The sequence below is a fragment of the Berghia stephanieae genome, chromosome 4 (assembly GCF_034508935.2).
Source record: "Berghia stephanieae isolate SIO BIC M18660-M18661 chromosome 4, UCSD_Bste_1.3, whole genome shotgun sequence".
Classification (NCBI taxonomy): domain Eukaryota; kingdom Metazoa; phylum Mollusca; class Gastropoda; order Nudibranchia; family Aeolidiidae; genus Berghia; species Berghia stephanieae.
The window spans coordinates 66,581,776-66,609,195 of NC_088363.1; the positions used below are offsets into that span (position 1 = coordinate 66,581,776).

A 27,420-nucleotide genomic window follows, 5' to 3' on the forward strand; every position below is an offset into this window, starting at 1 on the left:
TATAGTGGACAGGGAGATACTTTCTGTGTCTTCTATCCCCCTATATCTGTTTTCCAATTGCTTTCTGTCTTTGTCTTGGAATGATTACTTAGTTTTGTCCTGACCCTGACCGGAGTCCTTGGCTAGGAGGGAAACAGTCGAATATATAGTTATAGTGTTTGGATATGATATTTATATCCTTGTAAATAATCTCTCTTATATTTTGTTATTTCTAAAATTCTTAACATATGATTTGTGAACATTTGAATGTATTTTTCTTAGTGGGGACTTGTGTTGGTGCCTGGTTGAGACTTTTATGTGATCTCATACTAAGTACACTGATAGTGTGCTCTTGGAATCTACATATGTTCCATTTTTGAACCATTTCCTCTTGTCTTACTTTTTCCCCCAATTCCTTTTAATTGTACGTCAAGAGTGTTTTTACTATCCAATTTTCTTCCTTTTTACTGGCGCTGATATGACCAGCTATATGCTCGCTGGTAGGGGCAACACAATGAGAGGATTAGAATAGGGTTCAACAGTCGTGACGTCACTTCCCTCGTAATGACGGATAGTAACTGGTTCTAAACTATCAAGTACAATGGAGAACGTCATTATCTCCATCACCGCCCTTATGAAATACTTCTCCGACGAGCATAAAAGTGTATACATGTGAAAAAGTTCTAGCCAGCATGAAGAATATAAAGTACCGATTTTCTTTGATTAGAACCAAGCTGCTGGTTGCTGGGCAGACGTGACAACAGACTATTGAATCCTATTGTAATCATCGTTGTCATTGTGACAAATTAAGCGCTTAATTACTTTTCATACTTTGTCTGATTCATCTATTTAATTTATAAAACCACCAGTCTAAAGTTGGATTACTGAATAATGGACATCTCATCGCTTACACGATTCTTGATCTGCTTTGAAATGAAAAATTGGTTATGCTAAATGGGTCTCGATCTAGGACTTCATAATAATATATAGATGTCACTGGTCTCGATTCATTCAGCGCCCATCTTTGACGTCAATTATCAATATTTGTTGAGGGTAACAACGTACAAAGGGAATTATTAGTCAGTTCTCGGTAATACGTTTCCTGACAACCATAATATTATTATTATCGCGTTGACGTCAATGCGGTCACACAGGAACTCTCGTTGAACGAGATATCATTATGAATATGACGAAATATGAATAAATTAAACAGTAAACATACCACAGTTAATAAAGATGTTCTCTTTCTCTTTGTGTCGTTGTTATGTAAATAATGACAATATCAAGGAAGTCAACTTCTATCAGATAAGTTGTTAACTTGAAATGTCGTGGGAGTTGTTATATAACCTTACAGGTATATAAATGTCGGGTTTTTAACTCAAATTAATCATATCGGGCAGAATCATCTTGGTATTATGGATTAGAAAATTATACAGTGGACTTCTTTGACTATCTTCACATTTTGATAAGAAATAACTCTAACCGGCAAATAACACAGTGGATAGCACGTAAGTTTCAATCTCATAGTATTTTAATTCCCTCTCATTAAAAATATCTGAAATGCAAAATTCCGATTTGAAGTAACCCCATGACACAATATTATACCAAGTATGTGTTTTGGGGGGTTTTTTTCTAGTTCAACCCCAAAATTATAGTAAATCAAAATTTCAAAATATAAGCGCCAGCATGCCTCTTGAAAACAATGAATATCACAATATCACGATTTATATATTTAAGGCATGAAATTCACAAACTACTTTGCTGTAATTAAATAAACACGGTTTTGGAAATTTGGCCAGAAAACTCGTTCTTCAAATATCGATCGATTAGATTGACTCTCACACGAAAAAAACTCTCAAATTTGGTTTGATAATATTTGAATGTCGAGATTTCTGGTCAAAATCTTAAAAACGCGTTTTATTATTTTTTTAACGAGTACTGTTGTCAGGCCGTGCCAACCAAAAAATAAAAAAGACATTTATAATACAAACTCTTAGACGTCTACTTGGTCACACACAAAAGCGAGTGTTTTGACGAATAAGACGATTAATTTCAGGGTAAACATAGCTGTTTTCATTTATCATGCTTTCTCCGATTATCTGGTTTCCTCAATTAATTATGACTTTTTATATCTTTAAAATACCTATGAGATTGAATTTCATATGGATCTAAACTTTGGCCTGTATATGACAAGTTATAATTGTTTTCACACATAGTCGTTCATCTCAAAACTCGTCGTCTATCATTGCTGGCTTAATTTAAAACTTTAAGATCAAGAAATCGAACAGACCAGAGATACCGATAGCTCAGTTTGCAGAGCTTTTTGCCTCCCAAAGTGACCGGTTTCAATCTACAAGAGCTGCCTATTTGAAATGTCAAAAATTCGTAGTTTCCAGGAAGACAAGGAAAGAGTCACAATAAATAGCATTGCTCATTGCTAATCAATTCTCTGCCCTCAGAATGACCACAAATTCTTCAAAGTCCTAAATACAGTTTTTAAGCAACCAAACTTTCCTTCTCAACAAGAATCAAAAACGTCTATGCAGCTTTGTCAGTGGAGCCAAAAATTCCTAATTTTACTAATTTTTCGTAGCACGATGTAGGGTTGAATCTAGTGCGGGGCGGTCCTTGGCAAGCTTAAGGACCACGGTCCTACGGTCCTTGGGAAATGAAGACCGCAAGGACCGGTCCTAGGACCGGTCCTTTTCGACATTGAACATTCCTGAGAGACTGTTGGAAATTCGAACCGGTTTGACCTTTGAGACTGTGGGATCGTTCATTCTTGAACCGTTAAAGACCGCTACACGATGAAAACCGTGGTCTACAGGAGTAAAACACACGGAGTAGTCACACTCATTTCAAATTGTAACCTAATTAGAGAAGAGGGGTGATGCCTTCTTTATTTGCTCACCGTACTTCATTGTTACTTCGATAATTTAATAAAATTTGAAATTTATCCCCATTAACGGAGATAATGGCATCGCCCAAGGCGTTGATCGAGTTGTTCGTGGCGTTGATACACACACGCAACTCCTACCTCCCCCCCCCCCACACACACACACACATTAGAGGGCAGCGAGCATTGAAGAGTAAGAGAGAGACGTGAAGTTATAATAAGAGGGGGTGGATGAGGTAATAAGAGGGGTCGATGGTGACTTTTCGCCAGATCTAACAAACTCAGCTACCCATTCATTGCTGAGTAGACAGGGATTCAGAAAAAAATCGACTGCACCCGGGATCGATCTCTGGCCCTTTGCGTATAAAGAGAGTGCTCTATCAACTGAGCTATCGGGGTCCCCAAATATTCTATTGGACTTTTTTAAAATTCAGACGTTATAACTGGGTTTTTTGGAAGGAAGAAACTAATGAAACTCATATTATTTGATTAGTAAAAACACCAAACGAAATTTTAATATTATTGTATTATTTTAAATGACAACACTGCGATAGAAAGGAGTGGTGACAAGAGATGGACAAAAGAAAACAAACAATCGGATTTGCTACTTGCTAGGTTCGACACACACACATACACACACACACACACACACACACAAACACACACATCTTTAGTAGTCACATACATTTCAAACAATAACCCATTAGAGAAGAGGGGTCATGCCTTCACCATAGATCATTGTCATTGCGATCATTATGGTGTAGTAAATTTTGAAATTTACCCCGTATAATGGAATCGTCCAAGGCGTGCGCCTCCTGTTCCCCCATCTCACACACGAAAGGGCGGTTTGCGGAGTGGAGGTTGGTGGTCGTCTGCCTGTATGGTCGTCTGTGTCGTTTAGTGTATGGCAAAGGGGGGTGGGTGCGATTAATTAAGTGGGATGGGTGGTGATTGGTGGAAGATAGGCAACCAAAGCAACGAATCGCTGGGGAAGTAGTAGGCTATGGCGCGAGACCGTAGGACCGTGGTCCTTGCAAGGACCGCCCCGCACTAGTTGAAAGGTGATAAGAAGTGAGGACCGCCGCCGATCTTCCCCTATGGGACCGGTCTTCGGTTCACAGCTAAAAGACCGTGGGACCGCGGTCCAGACCGGTCTTCAGCGCGGCACTAGTTGAATCTAGGGATAATTGATTTTTTTTTACTGAGTCTGTCAAATCAGCAACGATTGGGTTGCAGACTTGGAACCTATAGTAATTTGAGATAGACAGACTAGCATACAATCGATATTTACTCAACGTGTAATTAAAGAAAGACTGATATGGACTCCGTCTCCTAGGCCTTTGTGGTTCTAACGACTAATTCCACAGCTAATCATTGATATAGCAGTGGTATTTACGACTAATATTTTGACTAATTTTGACGTAGTCTAGTGATTCGATATATAGTCATTCAATATTTACAAGAAATAGATACATATTTTCATAACAGGGTTTCTTCTAACTGTATTCATACCGCCTCAAAATTTCAAGCTTTATTTTAGCATAATATTTAACGTAGATAACAGTAATAACGTAATTATAAACGATTGGGAAATTAAAAGTTGCAAGAAAAAAAATGGGGACTAATGCTCTAGAGGTCTGAGAATCCTGAAAATGTCATTGAAAAGTAGAAGTGTCAGACATAATTAATTCTATAATCCACACGCTGCACATCTGTACATTTACAAATGCATTTTGACAGGAATTTTTGCTACAATAAATATCGATAAATTAAAGTGACTCTCCGCTTGCAAAACATTCTTAAACATCAAACTTCGAGGATATTGACAAATCATTTTTGTACAGAAAACTTATAATCTGCTTGCCATAAAAAACTTTCACCTCAGTTTTCTCTCTGCATTCTAGTTACCCAAACCCAGAACTACCTACTTGAAATTTCAAAAATTCGTCGTTTCCAAGGTAAAAAAAAGTAAAAAGCCATTTTAAATAGCTTTAGAAACAAACAATTTGCTCTCAGCATGGTCCAAAAATGCTCCAAAGTCCTGAATATTGATTCTAAGAAGCTAAACTTTCCTTTTCAACAAGATTTCTTGAGTCAAAGAGACCTATGCAGCTTTGTAGCTGGAGACAAAAATTCGTATTTCTACGAATTTTTCGTAGTACTAGTCAGGTCTGCCGAAACACACATCTTGTTACGATTTGACCAGTGATGTTATCTGGTTCACTGACAAGGCAATTAAATATTTGATTTGAGACTACAAATGGTCTGCGACGGCGATAAATCGTCGAGATGGGTCGGTAAGTACTTAGTTGACGCGGTGGTTGTAAGGAAACACTTTGACACAGATCATCTTTGATCTGTTCACTGAGACTTTTGGGGGGAAACATGCCATCCAAAGCCGGGACTTGACCCAAACGAATATGTAAAATCAAGTGGATGGAAATAAACTCGTTATCTATACAACGTTATCTACCCTGTGACCTTTATTTCAATTAGCGGGGGTACCGCTTATATATGTGGAAAATACCAGTCGGAAGAGCTAGTTCACTATAATGTACCCGACTTTTACATTTTTTATTGCGATTAAAACTGTTAAAAATGGTTAATTAAGCCCATCAACAGCGTTTTCACTGTTCGAAAAATACTGTTACATCGCCCCACGGGTGTCATGTCCCGACTAAATGTTAAGTATTTCTGTTGGTTAGGGACCCCTTGTAAAGCGCTTTGAGCGCGTTTGATGGATATTGCTCTCTTTAAATGCCGTAAAAGATTCTTGTAACCAAAAATACAGCGGCTTAAATAAAACAATCTGACAACTTTAATCTCGACAAATGTCAAGCGACTAGCATCTTCAATAGATAGTTTAAGGACAAGTATTGAGATTCTAACGTCTCCATGCGTATTTCTATTGTTAATTTTTTCAAATAATAGAGGACTGGGGGTTAACATTGTTCCGTGCAGCCCATGCTAAATTTTTGCGAGCGAATATAAAATTACTGGCAAATCAAAAAATTATAAAACTTTCTTTTCACAGATTGATATCCGAGTAAAAATAAAACTTGAGCTTTTTTATAGCGCAATATCCACTAAACGTGCTCAAAGCGCTTTACATGGGGTCGCTGGTCAACAGCGACACATTAGGACGGAACATGACGCCTGTTAGGCGATAATACATGCTTTTCGGATAGAGACAACGTTGTTAATGGCCAAGTACTCATTTTACACCTGTGTACGGTGAGAGAATGTGAGTAAAGAGTCTTTTCCAAGGACTCAACTATGCGCCGAGCGAGGTTTGAACCTAGGACATTCCGATCGCAAGACCACATAGCCGCACAAAGCAACTCAAGCTCTACTACCCGTTGACTTAAATTGTTATTTAGAGTATCTGCAAGGGCATAAAGATCGGTCATTAATTTGACCTTGGCCATGGGAAACGCCAGCTGGTCGTCTTGTTGCCAGATTCATTTGCACGCAGCTACATACTTTATTACTGGACCGATTTTGATCGTTGATGGCTCAAAAGATTTGTCTCAGTCTATGTAAATTTTCAAAATATAGTATCTAGTATAAAATTTAAAATAGATGAGCGCCTGTTCGTAATAGCGTTTATTTCTCCGCAAATATTGTGGATTCTCCACTAGTACTGTAAATATGCTTACACAAGAAAATGTCTGGCTGTCACCTGTAATGTAGATAGATAGATAGATAAATAAATAGATAGATAGATAAATAAATAGATAGATAGATAGATAGATAGATAGAGAGAGAGAGAGGGGGGGGGGAAGAAAGAGAAAGAAAGAGAGAAAGAGCGAGAGAGAGAGAGAGTAAGAGAAAACGAGAGAAAGAGAGAGAGGGGGGGAGGAAGAGAGAGAGAGAGAGAGAGAGGGGGGGGGGGGGGAGAGGAAGAGAGAGAGAGAGAGGGGAGAGAGATAAAGATGGGAGAAGGGGACAGGGCGGGAGAGAGGGTCTCGTAAGTTTTGAGTGTGAAATGTAAACAAACCGTCGTCTTCCTTATCGGATCGCGGGAGGTGTATTAACACTCATTTAGAAACAGATTATATAATATGTAAACTAGGATTGTTGTTATGCAACCATGGCAACCTGTGTGAATCATCCGTACTGGAAAGGTCATCGTAGTGAAATATCCACACGTGGGATATAGGTCAGCGTTCATTTGAGGAAAGAGACTCAGGGAATTGATCATAAGTTGATCTGCGATCCCAGTGTTATGATACAACGAGATATCCAAGAACGGTTTGTGTCGCATTTAAGTTTTTTATTTATATCTGTTTGGGTGGACACAAATGTCAATAAGAATAATAGACGCCATATTATGCTACTTCTGTGCGTATGTTACACGGATCTTAAAATACCATTGAAACAAGTTTACGATTCGAATTGTTGACTCTATGTGACAAAAGATTTAGACCCTCACTTTATTTTGAAAATAAGAAAATGCAAATGGAAGAAGCATTTAAACATAATAAATTTTTAGCCTTTATATTTTTTTTTAGCAGAAAACACAACTATCACTACTTCTAATATTCTAAACAGTGTTACTCATTTCGAATATTGTATACTGTACCACTTCCATCATATAAGCACAACCACAACTGTAATCACAACATTAAAAACTTATTATCATCATACCAGCCACAATCACTAGCAATTTTATTACCAATCACATGATATTTTTATAGCGACCATATGAACATTAAATCAATTATTCTATCCAATAAAACTCTCTACTTTCACCTTTAACAACACAACCAGCAGCCCTCGAGGCTTACAATAGCTGCGGTTCTAATGATGAGACGCTGCTAATGGCGTGAGGAACAAATAAATACGTTTTCCATACACTTAAATTTGTAACGAAAATGAAAGTTAAATCAATACAAGAACATTACATGTCACAATAACTTTCTACATCAAAACAAACCTCTCCACATCCCGTACATTGATTGTCTTCAAGAAAACACTTTGTGAACTCTTCATCTGCCTTTTCAAATCAGTTTCAATCATTGATAAATTGAAAGATCAAGTCTTAAGGGCCACCGCGACACTGAGCGTAACTTTGTGCCCATGTCCTCTGGCATTTAATTAGTTGCAAATGGATCTCAAAAAACAATTTAGGACTGAATCGTTTTGATCGGAGTGGCTGGAGTTCAAACGTCAACCCTGTAAAAATGTCTTTAATAATGTATATTTTTCATGATTAAATGACATTGGAAGAATATCTCATAGGAGAAGATAGATAGAACTGTCATTTTTAATGTTGTGGATGAAAATCCAAATTTAAAAAAATATAATTTGTGCTTCTTTTTTAAAATTGTTATTTCTGCTGATTCTTTTGTTATTTTAAGGTAGTTTAGAGTGTTTTTATTCAAGAAATCTGCACTAAATGACGTTGGAAAGGGATCAAAACAAGGTTGTAATTTTTGAGTTAGAAAAAAGAGCGATAGAAAAGACAGTCATGATGATGAAGGTGTGAGTGGTGGTTATGAACAGCATTATCATTATTATCATCATCATTATCATCATCATCATCATCATCATCATCATCATCATCATCATCATCATCATCATCATCATCATCATCGTCATCGTCATCATCATCATCTATATAGGATAATAATAATAATGATAATAATAATAATAATATAGTAATAATAAAAATAATAATAAAAATGATAGTAATAATAATTATTATTATGTTTATAAAGATTATAATAATAATAATAATAATAATATAATAATAATAATAATAATAATAATAATAATAATAATAATAATAATAATAACAATAATAATAATAATAATAATAATAATAATAATAATAAATACTGTTACACTTATTAGTTATAATCGACGAAAAGTAGCTATATAATCGGTATCGCTGCTTCTTATCATACGTGTTGTCCGAAGCATGAGTTGTCAGACTGGTTGCTTGATGCCTTTGTACATTTTATTTACAAAAACCGCAACACGGGAATTGGTGAAATTCACCCAAAATATAAGTGTAGGCATGGCATATTTTCATGATGATCTGTCTTGTATTTGCGATAAAGATAAAGGGAGTAAATCTGACTCGTGAATGTTGTTCCCTTATTTATGAGTCAGATTTACTCCCTTTATCTTTACCTCCATTGTATTGACTCATTTAGGTACCTCTAGTTATTGCTTGTATTTGCGCCTATATAAATAGGCTGCCTCTATTCTCATCCCCCCCCCCCCCCCCCCCCCGCCGATTGGATTACCGAAAAAAACGTCGCCGGCTTTTTGCGATTTGGATTTGATTGATTTTTTTTTTTTTAATTGTGCAACTTGTGACAAGAAACTTAACAAATTACTGCATTACAACCTTTGGATTAAACATACAACAATTGTGGACTACTATTATGAAGACTAGCATCCTAGACTAGGGGGATGAGAAAAGTCACTTCGATATAAATAAGCGCATTATTGCCATTTTGTATTACAAATATTGTTTTGCAGTTGTAATGGAGGGAATCAACCATAAAAACTGGCATTCTAAAATGAGGCTATTTTAAGCTAATTCAACTTTAAACATATATTCATCGGGTGAATACATAAGTTTAAAATCAGCCATCGTCACCGGGATGACAATAAATTTTATCATAGCAACCCCAATTATAACAAAAATTGCAAACCACACCGAGTGATTTGGAGGTTTTTTTTACACAGAAATAAGAGGCCAGATAACAAAGGTAAACACCAGGGACCAAATCCACTGCTCCGTCGGAGACAGCACTCTGCGCATGACAATAGGCTTTCAACAGTCATGACGTCACTTCCCTCGTAATGACGCATTGTAACTTAGTAACTGGCTCTAAACTATCGGAACAATGACGGACGCCCTTATGAAATGCTTCTCCGACGAGCATAAAAGTGTATCCAGAGGAGACAAACATTATAAATGTGATCTTGTTTTGACTTTTATACATTCTGATCACATGACTATGAAAAGTTCTAGCCAGCATGAAGAATAAAAAGTACCGATTTTCTTTGTTTAGAACCACTCTGCTCGCCGTTGCTGGGCTATGTGACATCAGACTATTGAATCCAATTGCCGACAATATTACAAACGGAACGAGCGGCCTCTTATGCCTTGATTTATTAGTCTGATAGCCTCGTCCACCAATTAATTATTAATCTTCTGTTTTAATTTGATGTTTCTATCTCAACCAAATGAAATGGACGCAAGTTTTCAAATGAATATTAAACCCGAAACGTAGAGACTGGTTGTAAATGGTGGAAGGATGCACAACTTATCGTTAGTTCAATGGAGTGGCATGCCTATACTATATAAGGTGGTGCCAGAATCAGAAGAAAATGACTTAAAACATGCTATATTCGTAATTTCAAGAGAAAGAAAAACATTTTAAGAAAAGACTTACTCAAATGAGCAAGAGGTGGAATATACCATTTCTCAGTTTTATGTTTTTATAAATGCTGTAATCCATTTGTAAATGATGGATGCGGTGCCAGTCAACCAATATAGTCACGTCCTTGTTATTTTCAGCTTCTGAAGTAGCTTTTAAAACAATTGTTTTCCCCCAGAATATAATCGGCAAGCAAGGCAAGCAGCTAGATAACAATGCTGAAAATCATGGCTGACACTAAGTTATCGGCTTTGTTTGAAACATCCTATTTGTTGCTTCTCATTCTCCCGGTGCTTGTCCAAGGTCATGGTCGTTTGATTGAACCGCCTGCCAGATCGTCAATGTGGCGATTTGGATTTAACACTCCCGTCAACTATGACGACAACGCTCTCTACTGTGGAGGCTTTGACGTGAGTTTGTTTTGTTTTTTGGGGGGATTTTTGTTTGTTTTCTTTTGGTTGTTTGGTTTGATTTTGTTCGATTGTTTACCGGAGCTGATTTATTTGTATGTTTCGTTGGAGTTTTAAAAAAATCTGTGTGTGTATATATATATGTTTCAGTATCATATATAGTACAGGAGAAATCACTCAAACCTGTTGATGCTTTTTCTAGGAGGGCAAAAAATACCTGAAAATTGTTTCTTTTGCTTTAATGTTGTCGTCTCTTGTTGCTTGATTTTCAGAGAGGGAGGTTGTTTTTAAAAATTTTTATTTGTAATTTTCTGTCTGTTCTGTATTGGAAGCAGACAACTTAAGCTTGTGTAAATCACAAAGCACTTTATTTCTAAACACTTCATCAAAAATCATAATTTTACTTTGCATGATGTTGCAGATAGGAAAAATATAAATTATCATCCAAGATGGGAAAAGTAATCCCCGAGGATAAAGAAAAACCTGGTCGTTATTCCTGTTTACGTAATATATAATAATAATATATCACAGTCGGGTTTTCTAAAAACGATATGCAGCATATAAAAGAGAAGTAGAATGTCATTAAAACGTGCCTTGAGGAAATCGGAAAAAATACATTCTTCATTCCTTTAGTCAACAATGATTAACAGATTTTTCAACAAAGATGCCATACGGATTGTAGAAGTAATCAGATTATAATATTCGATTTTCCCTCAATATAACGCGTTTTATTCAATGTGGCAATAGGTAAATATATCTAAGATGTGGCGGCCTCAGATGTCCGTTCAATTAATTCAGGAAACCATGCATTAAAAACATCTTTATAGATTGATAGATAGTTTGCCTTTAATAATTATAGTTATAATTTTTATTGATATTATTTTATGAATCAATGTCGCCTCATGTTACAACTTTAGGGGTGGCATTGCGAAAATACAATCAATGTTGCTTAGTCTAAAATCATGAAAGATACCTTTATGGTCATGTCATTAATATTACAGACCATATCGTAACTGTAAATAGTGACATAAATTAATATTTTGTAATGAATTGAAATTATCTGAAATAATCTATTATGATTTACTTGAGTTGTAAATTCATATCACTTATTCACTTATTTCAACCTGGCGTATTTGGGAACTATTTTAACGGAAATCTCACATTGAAAATGTTACTTTCACTCATCTTAATACCCCTTGCACAGCGTCAATGGAACCGCAATGGAGGTCGCTGTGGAGTTTGCGGCGACCCTTTCGATGGACCCAGAGAACATGAAGCAGGAGGTAGCTATGCAAGAGGAGTTATCTCTAAATCGTATCGTCAGGGGCAGACTATTCGAGTATCCGTTGAACTGACCCGAAGTCATTTGGGATGGTTTGAGTTCCGGTTGTGTCCAAATAACAATCCACATAAGAAAGTTACACGAGCCTGTCTGAACTCAAACCTGCTTCGACTCCAAGACGGCTCCACTCGTTATCAGGTGAGTATACAATTTGAGTTTTTTATCATAAAGAGATATCTCCACTAAAGTTTTTTTTAAATTGAGCTTTTATATAGTGCAATATCCACTAAACGTGCTCAAAGCGCTTTACAAGGGTCCCTGACTAACAGCAACATTTAACTTGTAGGACGGACCATGACGCCTTTTAGGCGATATTACAATTTTTTTTTCGGACAGAGACAACGCTGTTAACGGTCAGGTACTCATTTTACATATGAGTACGGTGTGAGAATGTGAGTAAAGAGCCTATTCCAAGGACTCAACTATGCGCCGAGCGAGGCTCGAACCCAGGACCTTCCGATACGAAAGCGAGTGTCTTCCCACTAGACCACATAGCCGATATCCACTAAAGGCTCTAAAACCGGATTACAAGGTGTCCCAAACTAACAACAGCACTTTGTATCTAGGACGAGACACCACACCTGTTGGACGATTTTACCAATTTTGTTTAAAACAGAGACAATGCGATTACTGGACAGGTTCTCACTTTACACATGAGTACGGTGAGAGCCTTTTTAACTTTGTGCTGCCCAGAGCGGGACCCGAACCAAGTACCTACATGTCAAAGGGCTAGAGACTCCATGTGAAGCGCTTTAAGCACGTTTAGTGGCTATTGCTTTATATAAAAGCTCAAGCTCAAAATTTGCTTTTATATATATATATATATATTTATATATATATATATATATATATATATATATATATATATATATATATATATATATATATATATATATTTATATTTATATAAATACATATATTATAAAGCCGCTAGTCTATCGCAAGGACACTCTCCATCAGATTTAACAGAGCAGCCACCCATTCACCTTTGAGCATGCAGGTGAGGTGGTGGTGGGGGTTGGGGGGGGGGGGGGGGGACAGACAAAATATCGACTGCACCAGAAATCGATACCTGGTCCTTTGCTTGTGAGGAGTGTGCTCTATCAACTGGGCCAGTGGAAACTCGTCTGTGGTTATCAACAGATGACGGTGTGTCTTTTTTACGAAACCCGCCGAAACCCGCCGAAACCCTGCGAAACCCGCCGAAACCCGCCGAAACCCGCCGAAACCCGCCGAAACCCGACGAATCCCGACAAAGTTATGGGAAGTAGGTGGCTGTGGGGAGTGAACCTAGAACTCAGGGAAGTGTACACCATTGGGGAGTGAACCTGGGACTGGGTTTCGGCGGGTTTCGTAAAAAAGAACCAGTGTTTTTTTACGAAACCCGCCGAAACCCGGCAAAACCCGACAATATCCAGCAAAGTTATGGGAAGTAGACAACTGTGGGGAGTGAACCCGAGACTCAGGGAAGTGTACACCAGTCGGGAGTGAACCTGAGACTAAGTTTATCGGCAGGTTTCGGCGGGTTTCGTAAAAAAAGAATTAGTGCTTTATTACGAAACTCGCTGAAACCCGCCGAAACCCGCCGAAACCCGACAATATCCGGCAAAGTTATGAGAGTTTAGCAACAGTGGGGGTTGATCCTGGGAATCAGGGCGGTGTACACCAGTGGGGAGTGAACCTGGGACTGTGTAAAAAGGATATCAGTGGGAAATAAACCTGGGACTAAAGGGAGATGGATACCATTGAAAGTTGAAGCCCGATATGGGAGTTGAGTACCTGAGGAGAATGAACCTGACACTATAGGAGATGTGCCCCAGTGTGGAGTGAACCTGAGACTCAGGGAAGTGCACACTAATTTGGAGTTAACCTGGGACTGTGGGAGATGGATAACTGTGGGTATCCGAGCCGAACTATAGGAGTTGGGTACCAGAGGAGAATGAACCTGACACTATAGAAGGTGGGCGCCAGTGGGGAGTGAACCTGGGACTCAGGGAATTGCACACCAGTGGGGAGTTAACCTGGGACTGTGTAAAAAGGTTATCAGTGGGAAATAAACCTGGGACTAAAGGGATATGGATACCATTGAAAGTTGAAGCCGGATATGGGAGTTGAGTACCTGAGGAGAATGAACCTGACACTATAGGAGATGGGCCCCAGTGTGGAGTGAACCTGAGACTCAGGGAAGTGCACACCAATTTGGAGTTAACCTGGGACTGTGGGAGATGGATAACTGGGTATCCGAGCCGAACTATAGGAGTTGGGTACCAGAGTAGAATGAACCTGACACTATAGAAGGTGGGCGCCAGTGGGGAGTGAACCTGGGACTCAGGGAAATGCACACCAGTGGAGAGTTAACCTGGGACTGTGTAAAAAGGTTATCAGTGGGAAATAAACCTGGGACTAAAGGGAGATGGATACCATTTAAAGTTGAAGCCGGATATGAGAGTTTGGTACCAGAGGAGAATGAACCTGACACTACAGGGGGTTGGCGCCAATGGGGAGTGAACCTGGGACTATGTAAACAGGATATCAGTGGGAAATAAACCTGGGACTAAAGGGAGATGGATACCATTGAAAGTTGAAGCTGGATATGAAAGTTTGGTACCAGAGGAGAATGAACCGGACACTTTAGAAGGTGGGCGCCAGTGGGGAGTGAACCTGGGACTATGAAAACAGGATATCAGTGGAAAATAAACCTGGGACTAAAGGGAGATGGATACCATTGGGAGTTGAAGCCGGATATGGGAGTTGGATACAAGAGAAGAATGAACCTGACACTATAGGAGATGGCCGCCAGTGGGGAGTGAACCCGGGACTATGTAAAAAAGATATCGGTGGGAAATAAACCTGGGACTAAAGGGAGATGGATACCATTGAAAGTTGAAGCCGGATACGAAAGTTTGGTACCAGAGGAAAATGACCCTGACACTATAGGAGGTGGGCGCGAGTGGGGAGTGAACCTGGGACTATGTAAACAGGATATCAGTGGGAAATAAACCTGGGACTAAAGGGAGATGGATACCATTGAAAGTTGAAGCCGGATATGGGAGTTGAGTACCAGAGGGGAATGAACCTGACACTATAGGAGATGGGCGCCAGTGTGGTGTGAACCTGGGACTCAGGGAAGTGCACACCAATTTGGAGTTAACCTGCGACTGTGGGAGATGGATAACTGTGGGTATCTGAGCCGAACTTTAGGAGTTGGGTACCAGAGGAGAATGAACCTGACACTATAGAAGGTGGGCGCTAGTGGGGAGTGAACATGGGACTCAGGGAATTGCACACCAGTGGGGAGTTAACCTGGGAATATGCAAAAAAGGATATCAGTGGGAAATAAACCTGAGACTAAAGGGAGATGGATACCATTGAAAGTTGAAGCCGGATATGAGTGTTTGGTACCAGAAGAAAATGAACCTTACACTATAGGGGGTGGGCGCCAGTGGGGAGTGAACCTGGGACTATGTAAAAAGGATATCAGTAGGAAATAAATCTGGGATAAAAGGGAGATGGATACCATTGGGAGTTGAAGCCGGATTTTTTTCCCACTGATATCCTTTTTTAGATATTCACAGGTTAACTCCCCACTGGTGTGCAATTCCCTGATTCCCAGGTTCACTACCGACTGGCACCACCTACTATAGTGTCAGGTTCATTCTTCTCTGGTACCAAACTCTCATATTTGGCTTCAACTTTCAATGGTATCCATCTGTCTTTAGTCCCAGGTTTATTTCCCACTGATATCCTTTTTACACAGTCGCAGGTTAACTCCCCACTGGTGTGCAATTCCCTGAGTCCCAGGTTCACTCCCCACTGGCGCCCACCTTCTATAGTGTCAGGTTCATTCTCCTCTGGTACCCAACTCCTATCGTTCGGCTCGGATACCCACAGTTATCCATCTCCCACAGTCCCAGGCTAACTCCCAATTGGTGTGCACTTCCCTGAGTCCCAGGTTCACTCCCCACTGGCGGCCATCTCCTATAGTGTCAGGTTCATTCTTCTCTGGTACCCAACTCCCATATCCGGCTTCAATGGTATCCATCTCCCTTTAGTTCCAGGTTTATTTCCCACTAATATCCTGTTTACAAAGTCCAGGTTCACTCCCCACTGGCGCCCACCTTCTATAGTGTCAGGTTCATTCTTCTCTGGTACCCAACTCTCATATTTGGCTTCAACTTTCAATGGTATCCATCTGCCTTTAGTCCCAGGTTTATTTCCCACTGATATCCTTTTTACACAGTCCCAGGATAACTCCCCACTGGTGTGCAATTCCCTGATTCCCAGGTTCACTACCCACTGGCGCCCACCTACTATAGTGTCAGGTTCATTCTTCTCTGGTACCAAACTCTCATATTTGGCTTCAACTTTCAATGGTATCCATCTGCCTTTAGTCCCAGGTTTATTTCCCACTGATATCCTTTTTACACAGTCCCGGGTTAACTCCCTACTGGTGTGCAATTCCCTGAGTCCCAGGTTTACTCCCCACTGGCGCCCAGCTTCTATAGTGTCAGGTTCATTCTCCTCTGGTACCCAACTCCTATAGTTCGGCTCGGATACCCACAGTTATCCATCTCCCACAGTCCCAGGCTAACTCCCAATTGGTGTGCACTTCCCTGAGTCCCAGGTTCACTCCCCACTGGCGGCCATCTCCTATAGTGTCAGGTTCATTCTTCTCTGGTACCCAACTCCCATATCCGGCTTCAATGGTATCCATCTCCCTTTAGTCCCAGGTTTATTTCCCACTAATATCCTGTTTACAAAGTCCCAGGTTCACTCCCCACTGGCGCCCACCTTCTATAGTGTCAGGTTCATTCTTCTCTGGTACCAAACTCTCATATTTGGCTTCAACTTTCAATGGTATCCATCTGCCTTTAGTCCCAGGTTTATTTCCCACTGATATCCTTTTTACACAGTCCCAGGTTAACTTCCCACTGGTGTGCAATTCCCTGAGTCCCAGGTTCACTCCCCACTGGCGCCCACCTTCTATAGTGTCAGGTTCATTCTCCTCTGGTACCCAACTCCTATAGTTCGGCTCGAATACCCACAGTTATCCATCTCCCACAGTCCCAGGCTAACTCCCAATTGGTGTGCACTTCCCTGAGTCCCAGGTTCACTCCCCACTGGCGGCCATCTCCTATAGTGTCAGGTTCATTCTTCTCTGGTACCCAACTCCCATATCCGGCTTCAACTTCCAATGGTATCCATCTCCCTTTAGTCCCAGGTTTATTTCCCACTAATATCCTGTTTACAAAGTCCCAGGTTCACTCCCCACTGGCGCCCACCTTCTATAGTGTCAGGTTCATTCTCCTCTGGTACCAAACTTTCATATCCAGCTTCAACTTTCAATGGTATCCATCTCCCTTTAGTCCCAGTTTTATTTCCCACTGATATCCTTTTTACACAGTCCCAGGTTCACTCCCCACTGGTGTACACCGCCCTGATTCCCAGGATCAACCCCCACTGTTGCTAAACTCCCATAACTTTGCCGGATATTGTCGGGTTTCGGCGGGTTTCGGCGGGTTTCGGCGAGTTTCGTAATAAAGCACTAATTCTTTTTTACGAAACCCGCCGAAACCGGCCGATAAACTTAGTCTCAGGTTCACTCCCGACTGGTGTACACTTCCCTGAGTCTCGGGTTCACTCCCCACAGTTGTCTACTTCCCATAACTTTGCTGGATATTGTCGGGTTTTGCCGGGTTTCGGCGGGTTTCGGCGGGTTTCGTAAAAAAGCACTGGTTCTTTTTTACGAAACCCGCCGAAACCCAGTCCCAGGTTCACTCCCCAATGGTGTACACTTCCCTGAGTTCTAGGTTCACTCCCCACAGCCACCTACTTCCCATAACTTTGTCGGGATTCGTCGGGTTTCGGCGGGTTTCGGCGGGTTTCGGCGGGTTTAGTAAAAAAGACACACCCACAGATGATAAATCTGAGTAAAATCGATTTGTAAGGATTAGTTGTGGGAATCGATTCTTTATCATTATTATGTATCGTATAGTTAGGATTAAGTCATCTTTTCACTCACACACTCCATGCATATTTAATTTATGCCCATAATCATAAGCTTGAACTCATAATAAATGATGAGTGTCTTTTATTACTGTTTTTATATCATGGATTGTAATAGTGTAGTTTATTTACAGAGCAAATGTACATACCTCTTCGAATCAGACATTATTTCTTTGTGTCTAGGAATAGAGCACACTCACTTTCTCAAGTGTAAATGAAATTGCACGTCTAAATAAAATTCCCTACGCCGTATAATTTGGATTCCATACGCCGATAATAAATAACAATGTGAGTGGTGGAATAACGCGTTTTCTACTTGTACATTTGCCTTGTAAACACTATAAAATCAATAGTGATTCAAGTTTAACAAAACAATGTTTCCATATATCGGAAGGTATATTGTATAATTTCTTTCTTTCATTTGTTTATATTTTCGATAGGTAAGAAGTTGGGCAACCAAAATCCACCACGTGACCGTACAATTGCCATAACACATCAGCTGTAGCCAATGCGTTTTGCAGTGGAAATACAATGCAGGTACATAAACCTTAGGGTATTTATCTGCTCTTTCATTTTTATTCTCATTGTCTTAGATTCAATATTTCACATTAATTATAAGGTGAATATTACGATCCATAAAAAACAAAAATTATGCCCTCCCGCCACGACATCATAAGATATTGTCGGCTAGGCATTCCACGAAGGAATACAGATAATTCATCAAGCAAGATGTCTGATGTCAACAGGAATCACCCATATTGTCCAAGTGAGCAAATTGGAGGTTAATAATCTTGCTCAGGAAAAAAAAACGAAAATGCCTGAAGCGGGGCTCGAACCCGGGATCTTCTGGGTCACAGGCCAATGCCTTAACCACTCGGCCACTTCGTCCCCCCCCCCCCCCACCAACCCCCTTCCATAAGGGAACCGAAAACCTTTGATTTTAAATATAAACACATGCACACACAAAGACAAAGGCATAACACGCACTCTATCATGCGAACACATAGATACACACACCCATTATCACCTTCTCATATCATGACATTCTAAAATCATTTTACCTATGACAATTGTTTTAATAATGAAAAAAAATTACCTCTTATAACGTCCTCTTTTGCATTTCAAAGAAATGTACCAGTGTCAATCCTGTTTTTATAATAATAACAATAAAAGCGGCTATGTGGACTAGTGGTATGACACTCGATTTCGGATCGGAGGGTCCTGGGTTCGAGCCTCGCTCGGCGCATAGTTGAGTCCTTGGAGAAGGCTCTTTACTCGCATTCTCTCACCGTACTCAGGTGTAAAATGAGTACATGGCCGTTAACAGCGTTGTATCTGTCCGAAGAAATTGTAACATCGCCTAACAGGCGTCCTGTTCCGTCCTAAATGTTAAATGTTGCTGTTGGCCAGGGACCCCTTGTGAAGCGCTTTGAGCACATTTAGTAGATATTGCGCTATATAAAAGCTCACTTTTTTTTTCAATCAATACAAGCAAAATACGCTAGAAATACTTAATTGTCAAAAGAGAGAAAGTAGTAAACTGACGTTGATGTCAATTAATTAACGTTTTGATGATGATGATAGTTTTCAAAATGAAATTAATGGAATAAGATCAACATTATTAAACTAGTGGACAGAAGAAAATGAGATTGTGTTTGATGAACTGCAAGTGAGGAGAGAGTTTGTACGGAAAGCGTGTGGGCCAGATGGCATTGGAGGCAAGTTGTTGAAAGTGTGTGCCGAGCAATTGTGAGAATGTGAGTAAAGAGCCTTTTCCAGGGACTCAACCATGCGCCGACCTTCCGATCCGAAAGCGAGTGCCATACCACAAGACCACATATTTACCATTATTTGCAATATGTCTATGCAACAATTCTGTATTCCAGCTATTTGGGTAACATCAAAAATTGTCCCTGTCCCCAAGAAAGACAATGTCTCTTGTATGAATGATCTGACATAGCCTGACATCCATTGTTATGAAATGTTTCGAACGACTTGTACTCTAAAAGCTTAATCTCCAGTATGACATCCAATCTGACCCCTTACAATTTGCATATGAACCAAATAGAAGTGTTGATGATGCCATTTACATTTTGTTGAATAATATTTACAGTTACAGTCACATAAATAAACCAAAGGCATATTGACTGTACCAGTGACTTGGTCTCAACTTAAAAATTTGCTGATGACACCGCCCTTCAAGGGTTAATATTTAAAGATGATGAAACGGCATACAGGTCTGAGATTGACAGATTTGTTGGTTGGTGTGAAGATAACTCCCTGAATTCAAATGTAGGAAAAACCAAGGAAATTACTTTTGATTAACAATCAAACTATTGAGCAAGTTACGATTTACAAATATTTGGTTATTTTAATTGACATCAAATTGAAGTGGTATTTACAAACCGATGCTGTTACCAACGGCTTACCTCATTCGTCTGTAGTGTTTCATTCATCCTGTTTTGATGATAAAGGGGAAACCCGAAACGTCCTTTTTATCTGTTTTCTGTTTATCAAATTGAAACTTACATTCAATTTCACATTTTTATAATTGTGTCATTTATATAACTTGATGCTCTGTTGTGGATGTCTATAAGTTTTAATGGCAGCGAGTTGAGCATCACAGGTACTGGTATTTAAAACAGATCTTTGGGTCTTTAATGGGAAGAATTATGATCACAAAAGTCTCACACTTATTGCTCTTGAAAAAAAAAATTGAGCTTTTATATAACGCAATATCCACTAAACGTGCTCAAAGCGCTTTACAAGGGGTCCCTAGCCAACAGCAACACGTAAAATGTAGGACATGACATGGCATTTGTTAGGCGATATTACATATTTTACGGACAGCGACAACCAGGTACTCATTTTACAGCTGAGTACGGTGAGAGAATGTGAGTAAAGAGCCTTTTCCAGGGACTCAACCATGCGCCGACCTTCCGATCCGAAAGCGAGTGCCATACCACAAGACCACATAGCCGCACATAAAAAACAGGCTCATTGAATCACACAAAATGGCACACACACAAAAAATACTCTTTACTACCCAGGTGCAATATTTTAATTATTTTTTTTTATACAGTATAATTGAACAAAAAGATGGCCTATTGTTTAAACCACTTACAACCGAAGGCCTTAGTATCCGGTTTATTTTTCTCTTTATCTCTTAATAAATAAAATAATAAAATTCCCTTTATTCATCCCATATGGAAAATTTGTCTCTAGGGTCTTTTCCAATGGAAGACTGGAATAACCCAGGCTTTAGCCGCAGTGCAACGCCGCAAATTGAGCTAGGACGAGGTGACTTGCTCAAGGCCACACAGAGCAGCGGCGGGTGTTCGAACTCAGTACCTTTCGGGTACGAAGCAAAGACCGCACCGCTGAGCCACGCTGCCCCATTACACCATAATATTCTATTTTTATCTGTCAGTTCAACGCATTACACCATAATATTCTATTTTTATCTGTCGGTTCAACGTGCGAGTAGAACAAAAGGTGTTATCACAGTTATAAGTACGCGATTATAATCGTGGCCTTCGTGAACTTAAGTCACGAAGATCATGATATAATATGGTGCGAAGGTAGGCATTTAAACAGGAAATAGAATGGAATAATAATATTATGGTAATTTCCTCTGCCACTAGCAGGTATGCTGACCAGTAGTATTAATTAATTACTTCTTGTTCCTATTATTTTTCGGCTACTGTCGTGTTTAGTCTCTCTCTCTCTCTCTCTCTCTCTCTCTCTCTCTCTCTCTCTCTCTCTCTCTCTCTCTCTCTCTCTCTCTCTCGCTTGTTTTTTCTTTCGCTCGCTTGCTCTCTAGCTTGTGCATTTACCGCTGGCGTTTTCCGCTACACCATTATCTATTTGGGTTGATCTAAGCAAGCAGTTGACAATTCCCTTATTCATCTATGTTGACAATCCGTCTAGATTATCTAAGAAAATATAGCGCAATATTCTCTAAATGTGCTCAAAGCGCTTTACAATGGGTCTTTAGTTCACAACAACACGTAAAATGGTGGACGAGACACGACGCCTGTTTAGCGATATAGCATTTTTATCCAACAAAGACAGCACTGTTAAAGGCCAGTACTCATTTTACACCCAATTACGCTGAGAGAAAGTAAGTAAAGATCATTTTCCCAGGACTCAACTATACGCCGTTCAGAGCGGGACTCAAACCCAAAACCTTCCGATCCAGAGGCAAGTGTCATATTACAAGTTAACATTGCCGCACAATTCTAATGTCTTTCTCTGTTATCCACAAGCCGTTTTACTTTGTTTCCTTTCTTAACATGCCGTGAGTATATAGACTAGATGGCTATTTAAAAATGATAAATGGTCATATTTTGTTTGCACAAATTCTAATAGAATTGAAAAGTTGTCACTTCCACTATGTCCACCTACCTATATTATTGCTTTGACAACAGACAGAGACTATGATTACGTTTAATTTTAATCTCTATTACGGAGTTTTATGATATTTTCCAACCACTGTTATTTGCCATTTTTGAATGATTTCACTCATTTTATTATCATATTAGAGAAACGCTTGAATATACAAATATTTTCAATTCTAACAGACTAGTAAACATTATGTGCACGTGTAATTGATTGTTTACCCTCTCTATCGTCCTTGTTAAACGAAGCGAATTTATTGCTCTAGGCATGGCAGAATTGGTTCCTTGGTAAAGGCTACGAATCACACTCATTTAATGCTCTATGAACAGCGTTGTCTCGATGAAAAATTTTTTTTATCGACCTAAAGGCTGCATGTCTCGTTCTTTATATCAAATATAGCCTACAGTTGGTTTGGGACCCTATGTAAAGGATCTGGTGGATATTGCGCTAAATAAAATCCCAGGTGTAAAACGTAATTGAAGAGCAGACTTTACTTTAGAAACCCATTAAGTCGCAGAGATAGCTGCACCCTTTTGTAATGTTATATATTTAGTGACTCGAAGACGAAAATGCTAGTCTCGTTTAACCCTGATGTATTTTGGACCCTCGATTGTTCTCTCGTGATTCTAAATAACAGTATGAAATTGAGTATTAGCTTCAATTTAATTACGAAAACAGATCAAATGGACGTTTCGGGTTTCCCATTTGTCAACAAAACAGGATGAATGAAACACAACAGATGAATGAGATAATGTGGTTGTGGCGTTGTTAAGATGAATAAACAAAACCCAAAAATACATTCAAATTCCGTTGTATTAAGACCGAAATGGACGCTGAGTTTCGGTTTATTTCCCAGGCCTGACAATATTATTAATTCTACACGTCAATTGTAAATTATAGCCTTACATAGCGAGCTTTTTCTTGAATTCCTTCATACTTTACAGGTAATTCTTGGGGGTGTAATGGTCGTAACACGGGATGTTGTATGGGTTGTGGCCACCAGGAACAGTTCTACGGATGTGCAGATATCTCTATTCGACGATCAAGCTTTGGCCATGATTCGAGTAAGTAGTAGTAGTAGTAGTAGTAGTAGTAGTAGTAGTAGTAGTAGTAGTAGTAGTAGTAGTAGTGGTAGTAGTAGTAGTAGTAGTAGTAGTAGTAGTAGTAGTAGTAGTAGTAGTATGTAGTAGTAGTAGTAGTAGTAGTAGTAGTAGTAGTAGTAGTAGCAGTAGTAGTAGTAGCAGTAGTAGTAGTAGTAGTAGTAGTAGTAGTAGTAGTTAGTTGTAGTATATAGTAGTAGTAGTAGTAGTAGTAGTAGTAGTAGTAGTAGTAGTAGTAGTAGTTAGTAGTAGTAGTAGTAGTAGTAGTAGTAGTAGTAGTATTATTATTATTATTATTAGTAGTAGTAGTAGTAGTAGTAGTAGTAGTAGTAGTAGTAGTAGTAGTAGTAGTAGTAGTAGTAGTAAGCCTCGCAGTCTGAATTACGCTTGCTGAGAATTGTGTGATTCAGTCACCGATTTAAAAAAAAACCTGGATGAGTAGAGCTGCTCTCTCCATCCATGTTGTTAATTGTTTCAATTGGTTACTGTCCTGGGCCAGAGTTTTGAGGCTGTCAAGATCTTGTTGTGACTTTAGTACGGAGGACACTGCAGTTTTTCTTATTTATTCAGGGATTAATTCCACCTCATCTGAATTCAGAAATTCTGATATATAGAGAGGTCCTGAATCAGGGTAGCTAGTAATTACTGTCGAGGAAATCCTGCCTATGCGTTGTATCCACTAGGTATCCATCAATTGTTCAACTGATGTGACTGCTGACAGCCCGTACTTTAGCTTTCGTAAACTCGGAGCTTGACACTGACCAACATTACGTCACAAAACAATGTCACGACCACCAAAATAAACTTAATAGATATTGTATTGAATAGTTTAACCAATGAGATCATACTTTGTTTCTTTGAGCACCACTAACGACAACTCACTTTTCACTTTTTTTTTTTAAAATCGTCGCCTTGAATTGTGGCGTTAAATAACAATGTGACATTGAATGTATGCTTCAATTTAATTACGAAAACAGATAAAATGGACGTTTCGGGTTTCCCCTTTATCAACAAAACAGGATGATTGAAACACTACAGACGAATGAGATAATGTGGTAGTGGCGTTGTTATTGTCAACAAACGTCCATTTTATTTGTTTTCGTAATTAAATTGAAGCTTATCTTCAATTTCACATTGTTATCTATTTCTTCGAGCTTCAAACACCAACATTTATATGAATTGTGGCGTAGTTTTTAGAGAGATAAGCCAGACAATATGTTATCGAAGACGATGCTAGGCCTCGTATTGTATGGACACAAGTTCACATCACTTCAAAAGGCTATAAGGTTTGGTTTGTTTTTTGAGGAATGTTTTTTGCATATTGCAAACTTGTTCAATTGATTATCTTTACTCGTCGTGGTCAAGTGAAATGACACTTGCCTTCCAGCCTATAGGTCCCTGGTTCGAGTCCCATTCTGGAAAGTTGAGTCATTGGAAAATTTTCTTTGCTCATTCTCTGATCGTACTCAGGTGTAATAATAGTCGGTAACAGCGTTGTCTTAAAGGCATTTTATGTCTTGTTCTAAATGCTCTGTGTTGCTGTTGGGCTTCTGTATACAAAATTGCGGGGGAAAAAAGAAAATGAAATGCTAGTGCCATGTTACGTGACTGCTATTCTTTTAAGTCTCAAGCTTAAACTAAACCGCTTATCTCCCTTTGATAACATTGGAAAATGAGGGTCGAGACTACCCACATACTTAAAACGTTTTATGACAGCTAAGCACCACCGAAATAGAATAGATTTTACTATATTTATCATAAATCATAATATACCTTGTTTTATCCTTGACGGTTAAAGTGATGGAAGGACAACGTAGCCAATAATGCGTCTTGAAAAATCATTGTTCCCTATTTAGTTGGGGCTTTGTGGCTAATCGGGTTTTGACAGGAACATTTTCCCTTAATTATAATCAAACGCACATATTTCTCGTGCTACTATAAGTAAAGATGTGGACGGCAGAGGAAATCTATTTTTAACGCAATTTTGAATTACAAAAATGATGCTTTGGCTTACAAAAGTGGAGACACGAAGGGTAGATTATGATCTTTAAATTAAAGACAAATAATGAAATCATGTTTTGTATGCATGCTTTATGAAACTATATACAAATCTGAAACCTGTTTGCATACAAAATACTGACTATTTTCGTACTCAGCATACAGCCCGGAAATTTTGTTTGTAGATAAAGATTAATACCTCGAGATGAATGTTTAAACATCAAAGCAATGGGAAAAAATCAATTACTTTTGTAATTTTAGATATCAAAATCGCTAAGATACGGAAACAAATGTTGTACAGTTAAGATTTCTGTCTAACGGCATTAATCAGTTAACTGCCGTAATCTGAAAAACTCTTATTTAAAAATATGGTCAAAAAACTCGTCCTTAATAATAATAATAATGATAATAATAATAATAATAATAATAATAATAATAATAATAATAATAATAATAATATAATAATAATAATAATGATAATAATAATAATAAATAATAATAATAATAATAATATAATAATAATAATAATAATAATAATAATAATAATAATAATAATGATACTACTACTACTACTACTACTACTACTACTACTACTATCTACTACTACTACTACTACTACTACTACTACTACTACTACTATATAATAATAATAATAATAATAATAATAATAATGATAATAATAATAATAATAATAATAATAATAATAATAATAAGTACATTTATAGAACACTGTATGTCGAAACCTCAAAGCGCTTAAGAACTCCAAAACTCTTAAGAATTGTTTTCGTGCGGTCTCAAATTACGCTTCGTAATAATATAAGGCTGAAGTCGCGAAGTCCCAGGTTTGAGAGTTTTTTTGCCAAGATGAGGGTCATTTAAATAGATCGATATTTGAAGGACGAGTTTTCTGGCCAAATTTTTAAGTACGATTTTTTCTAGAATAAGTCAGTTGACTGCTTAAGTAAAAACCATTAATATTTTTGATTTTCTTTTCATTGACAGGTGGTTACATCTATAACAGTAACAAAGGCGTTATACAGAATCCTACGAATAATGCACGTCCTTTACCATCAATGTCTAATTTCAACACAATGAATAACATTAACAACAACAACAACAACAACAATCTTATCAATAACAACGATAACATTAACACTAACGGTGGTATCAGACCTCCCAGCTCATGGATCACCAGTAACCAAGGCACCAGCGACAATAGTAACAACGGAGGTCACGGAGGCAGCTATTGGAACAATTATAATAATAACATCAACAACAACAACAACAACAATAATAATCTAATTTCCAATTCTAATTCTAATAGTAATAGCAATTCCAACCAAGGGTTTTTCAATTTTATCCGGGGTTAGTTAATACAAATTATTATACAAATCGTAATCTAGATTTGTGGCATTTATAATGATCATTACATCATCATCAAGATCACTGTTATAATTCATCATTCATCGTCATTATCCTTTCATTATTATTGCACCATCATTATAATCATCATCATCATCATCATCATCATCATCATCATCATCATCATCATCATTATCGTCGCCATTACTGTCATTATCGTCATCATCATCATCATCATCATCATCACCACCCCCAATGACATAGAAGTCATTAGAATCATCATAAACAGCTGTATCGTGTACAACTGCAATAACCACCAACATTCTAAACGTCATAAAAGTTACTCTGGGATATCTCATTTAGCTAAAAGGGAATATCGAGCCCATTGAGGTGGGGATTACGGTCCCTTCACATGTGTATCTATCATTGATTTGCCTTTGAAATAATACTCGAACTAACCTTGGTTTGTTATTTATGTAATAAAACAAAAATCAATGGCAGTACTTTCTTGTTTCTCTTATTT

The 27,420-nt window shown here is 38.5% G+C and overlaps 1 protein-coding gene across 1 annotated transcript; it reads left to right on the forward strand.

The window, feature by feature from the left end:
• The first annotated feature begins 1,232 nt into the window (after window positions 1-1,232).
• Window positions 1,233-27,397, forward strand: LOC144972082 (uncharacterized). Its single transcript, XM_078913169.1, has 6 exons — window positions 1,233-1,487; window positions 10,457-10,688; window positions 11,893-12,168; window positions 18,477-18,573; window positions 23,382-23,501; window positions 26,538-27,397. The coding sequence occupies exons 2-4, from the start codon at window positions 10,494-10,496 to the stop codon at window positions 18,525-18,527; spliced, it is 522 nt and encodes a 173-aa protein (XP_078769295.1). The 5' UTR covers window positions 1,233-1,487; window positions 10,457-10,493; the 3' UTR covers window positions 18,528-18,573; window positions 23,382-23,501; window positions 26,538-27,397.
• Window positions 27,398-27,420: the final 23 nt, after the last annotated feature.

What these genes read in the sequence shown, in the direction of transcription:
- LOC144972082 (XM_078913169.1), top strand. Translation starts at nt 10,494, where the DNA reads ATGCTGAAAATCATGGCTGACACTAAGTTATCGGCTTTGTTTGAAACA. An exon ending in TCTACTGTGGAGGCTTTGAC is followed by an intron (nt 10,689 to 11,892) that starts GTGAGTTTGTTT and finishes CCCCTTGCACAG; the next exon opens with CGTCAATGGAACCGCAATGG. An exon ending in ACGGCTCCACTCGTTATCAG is followed by an intron (nt 12,169 to 18,476) that starts GTGAGTATACAA and finishes TATTTTCGATAG; the next exon opens with GTAAGAAGTTGGGCAACCAA.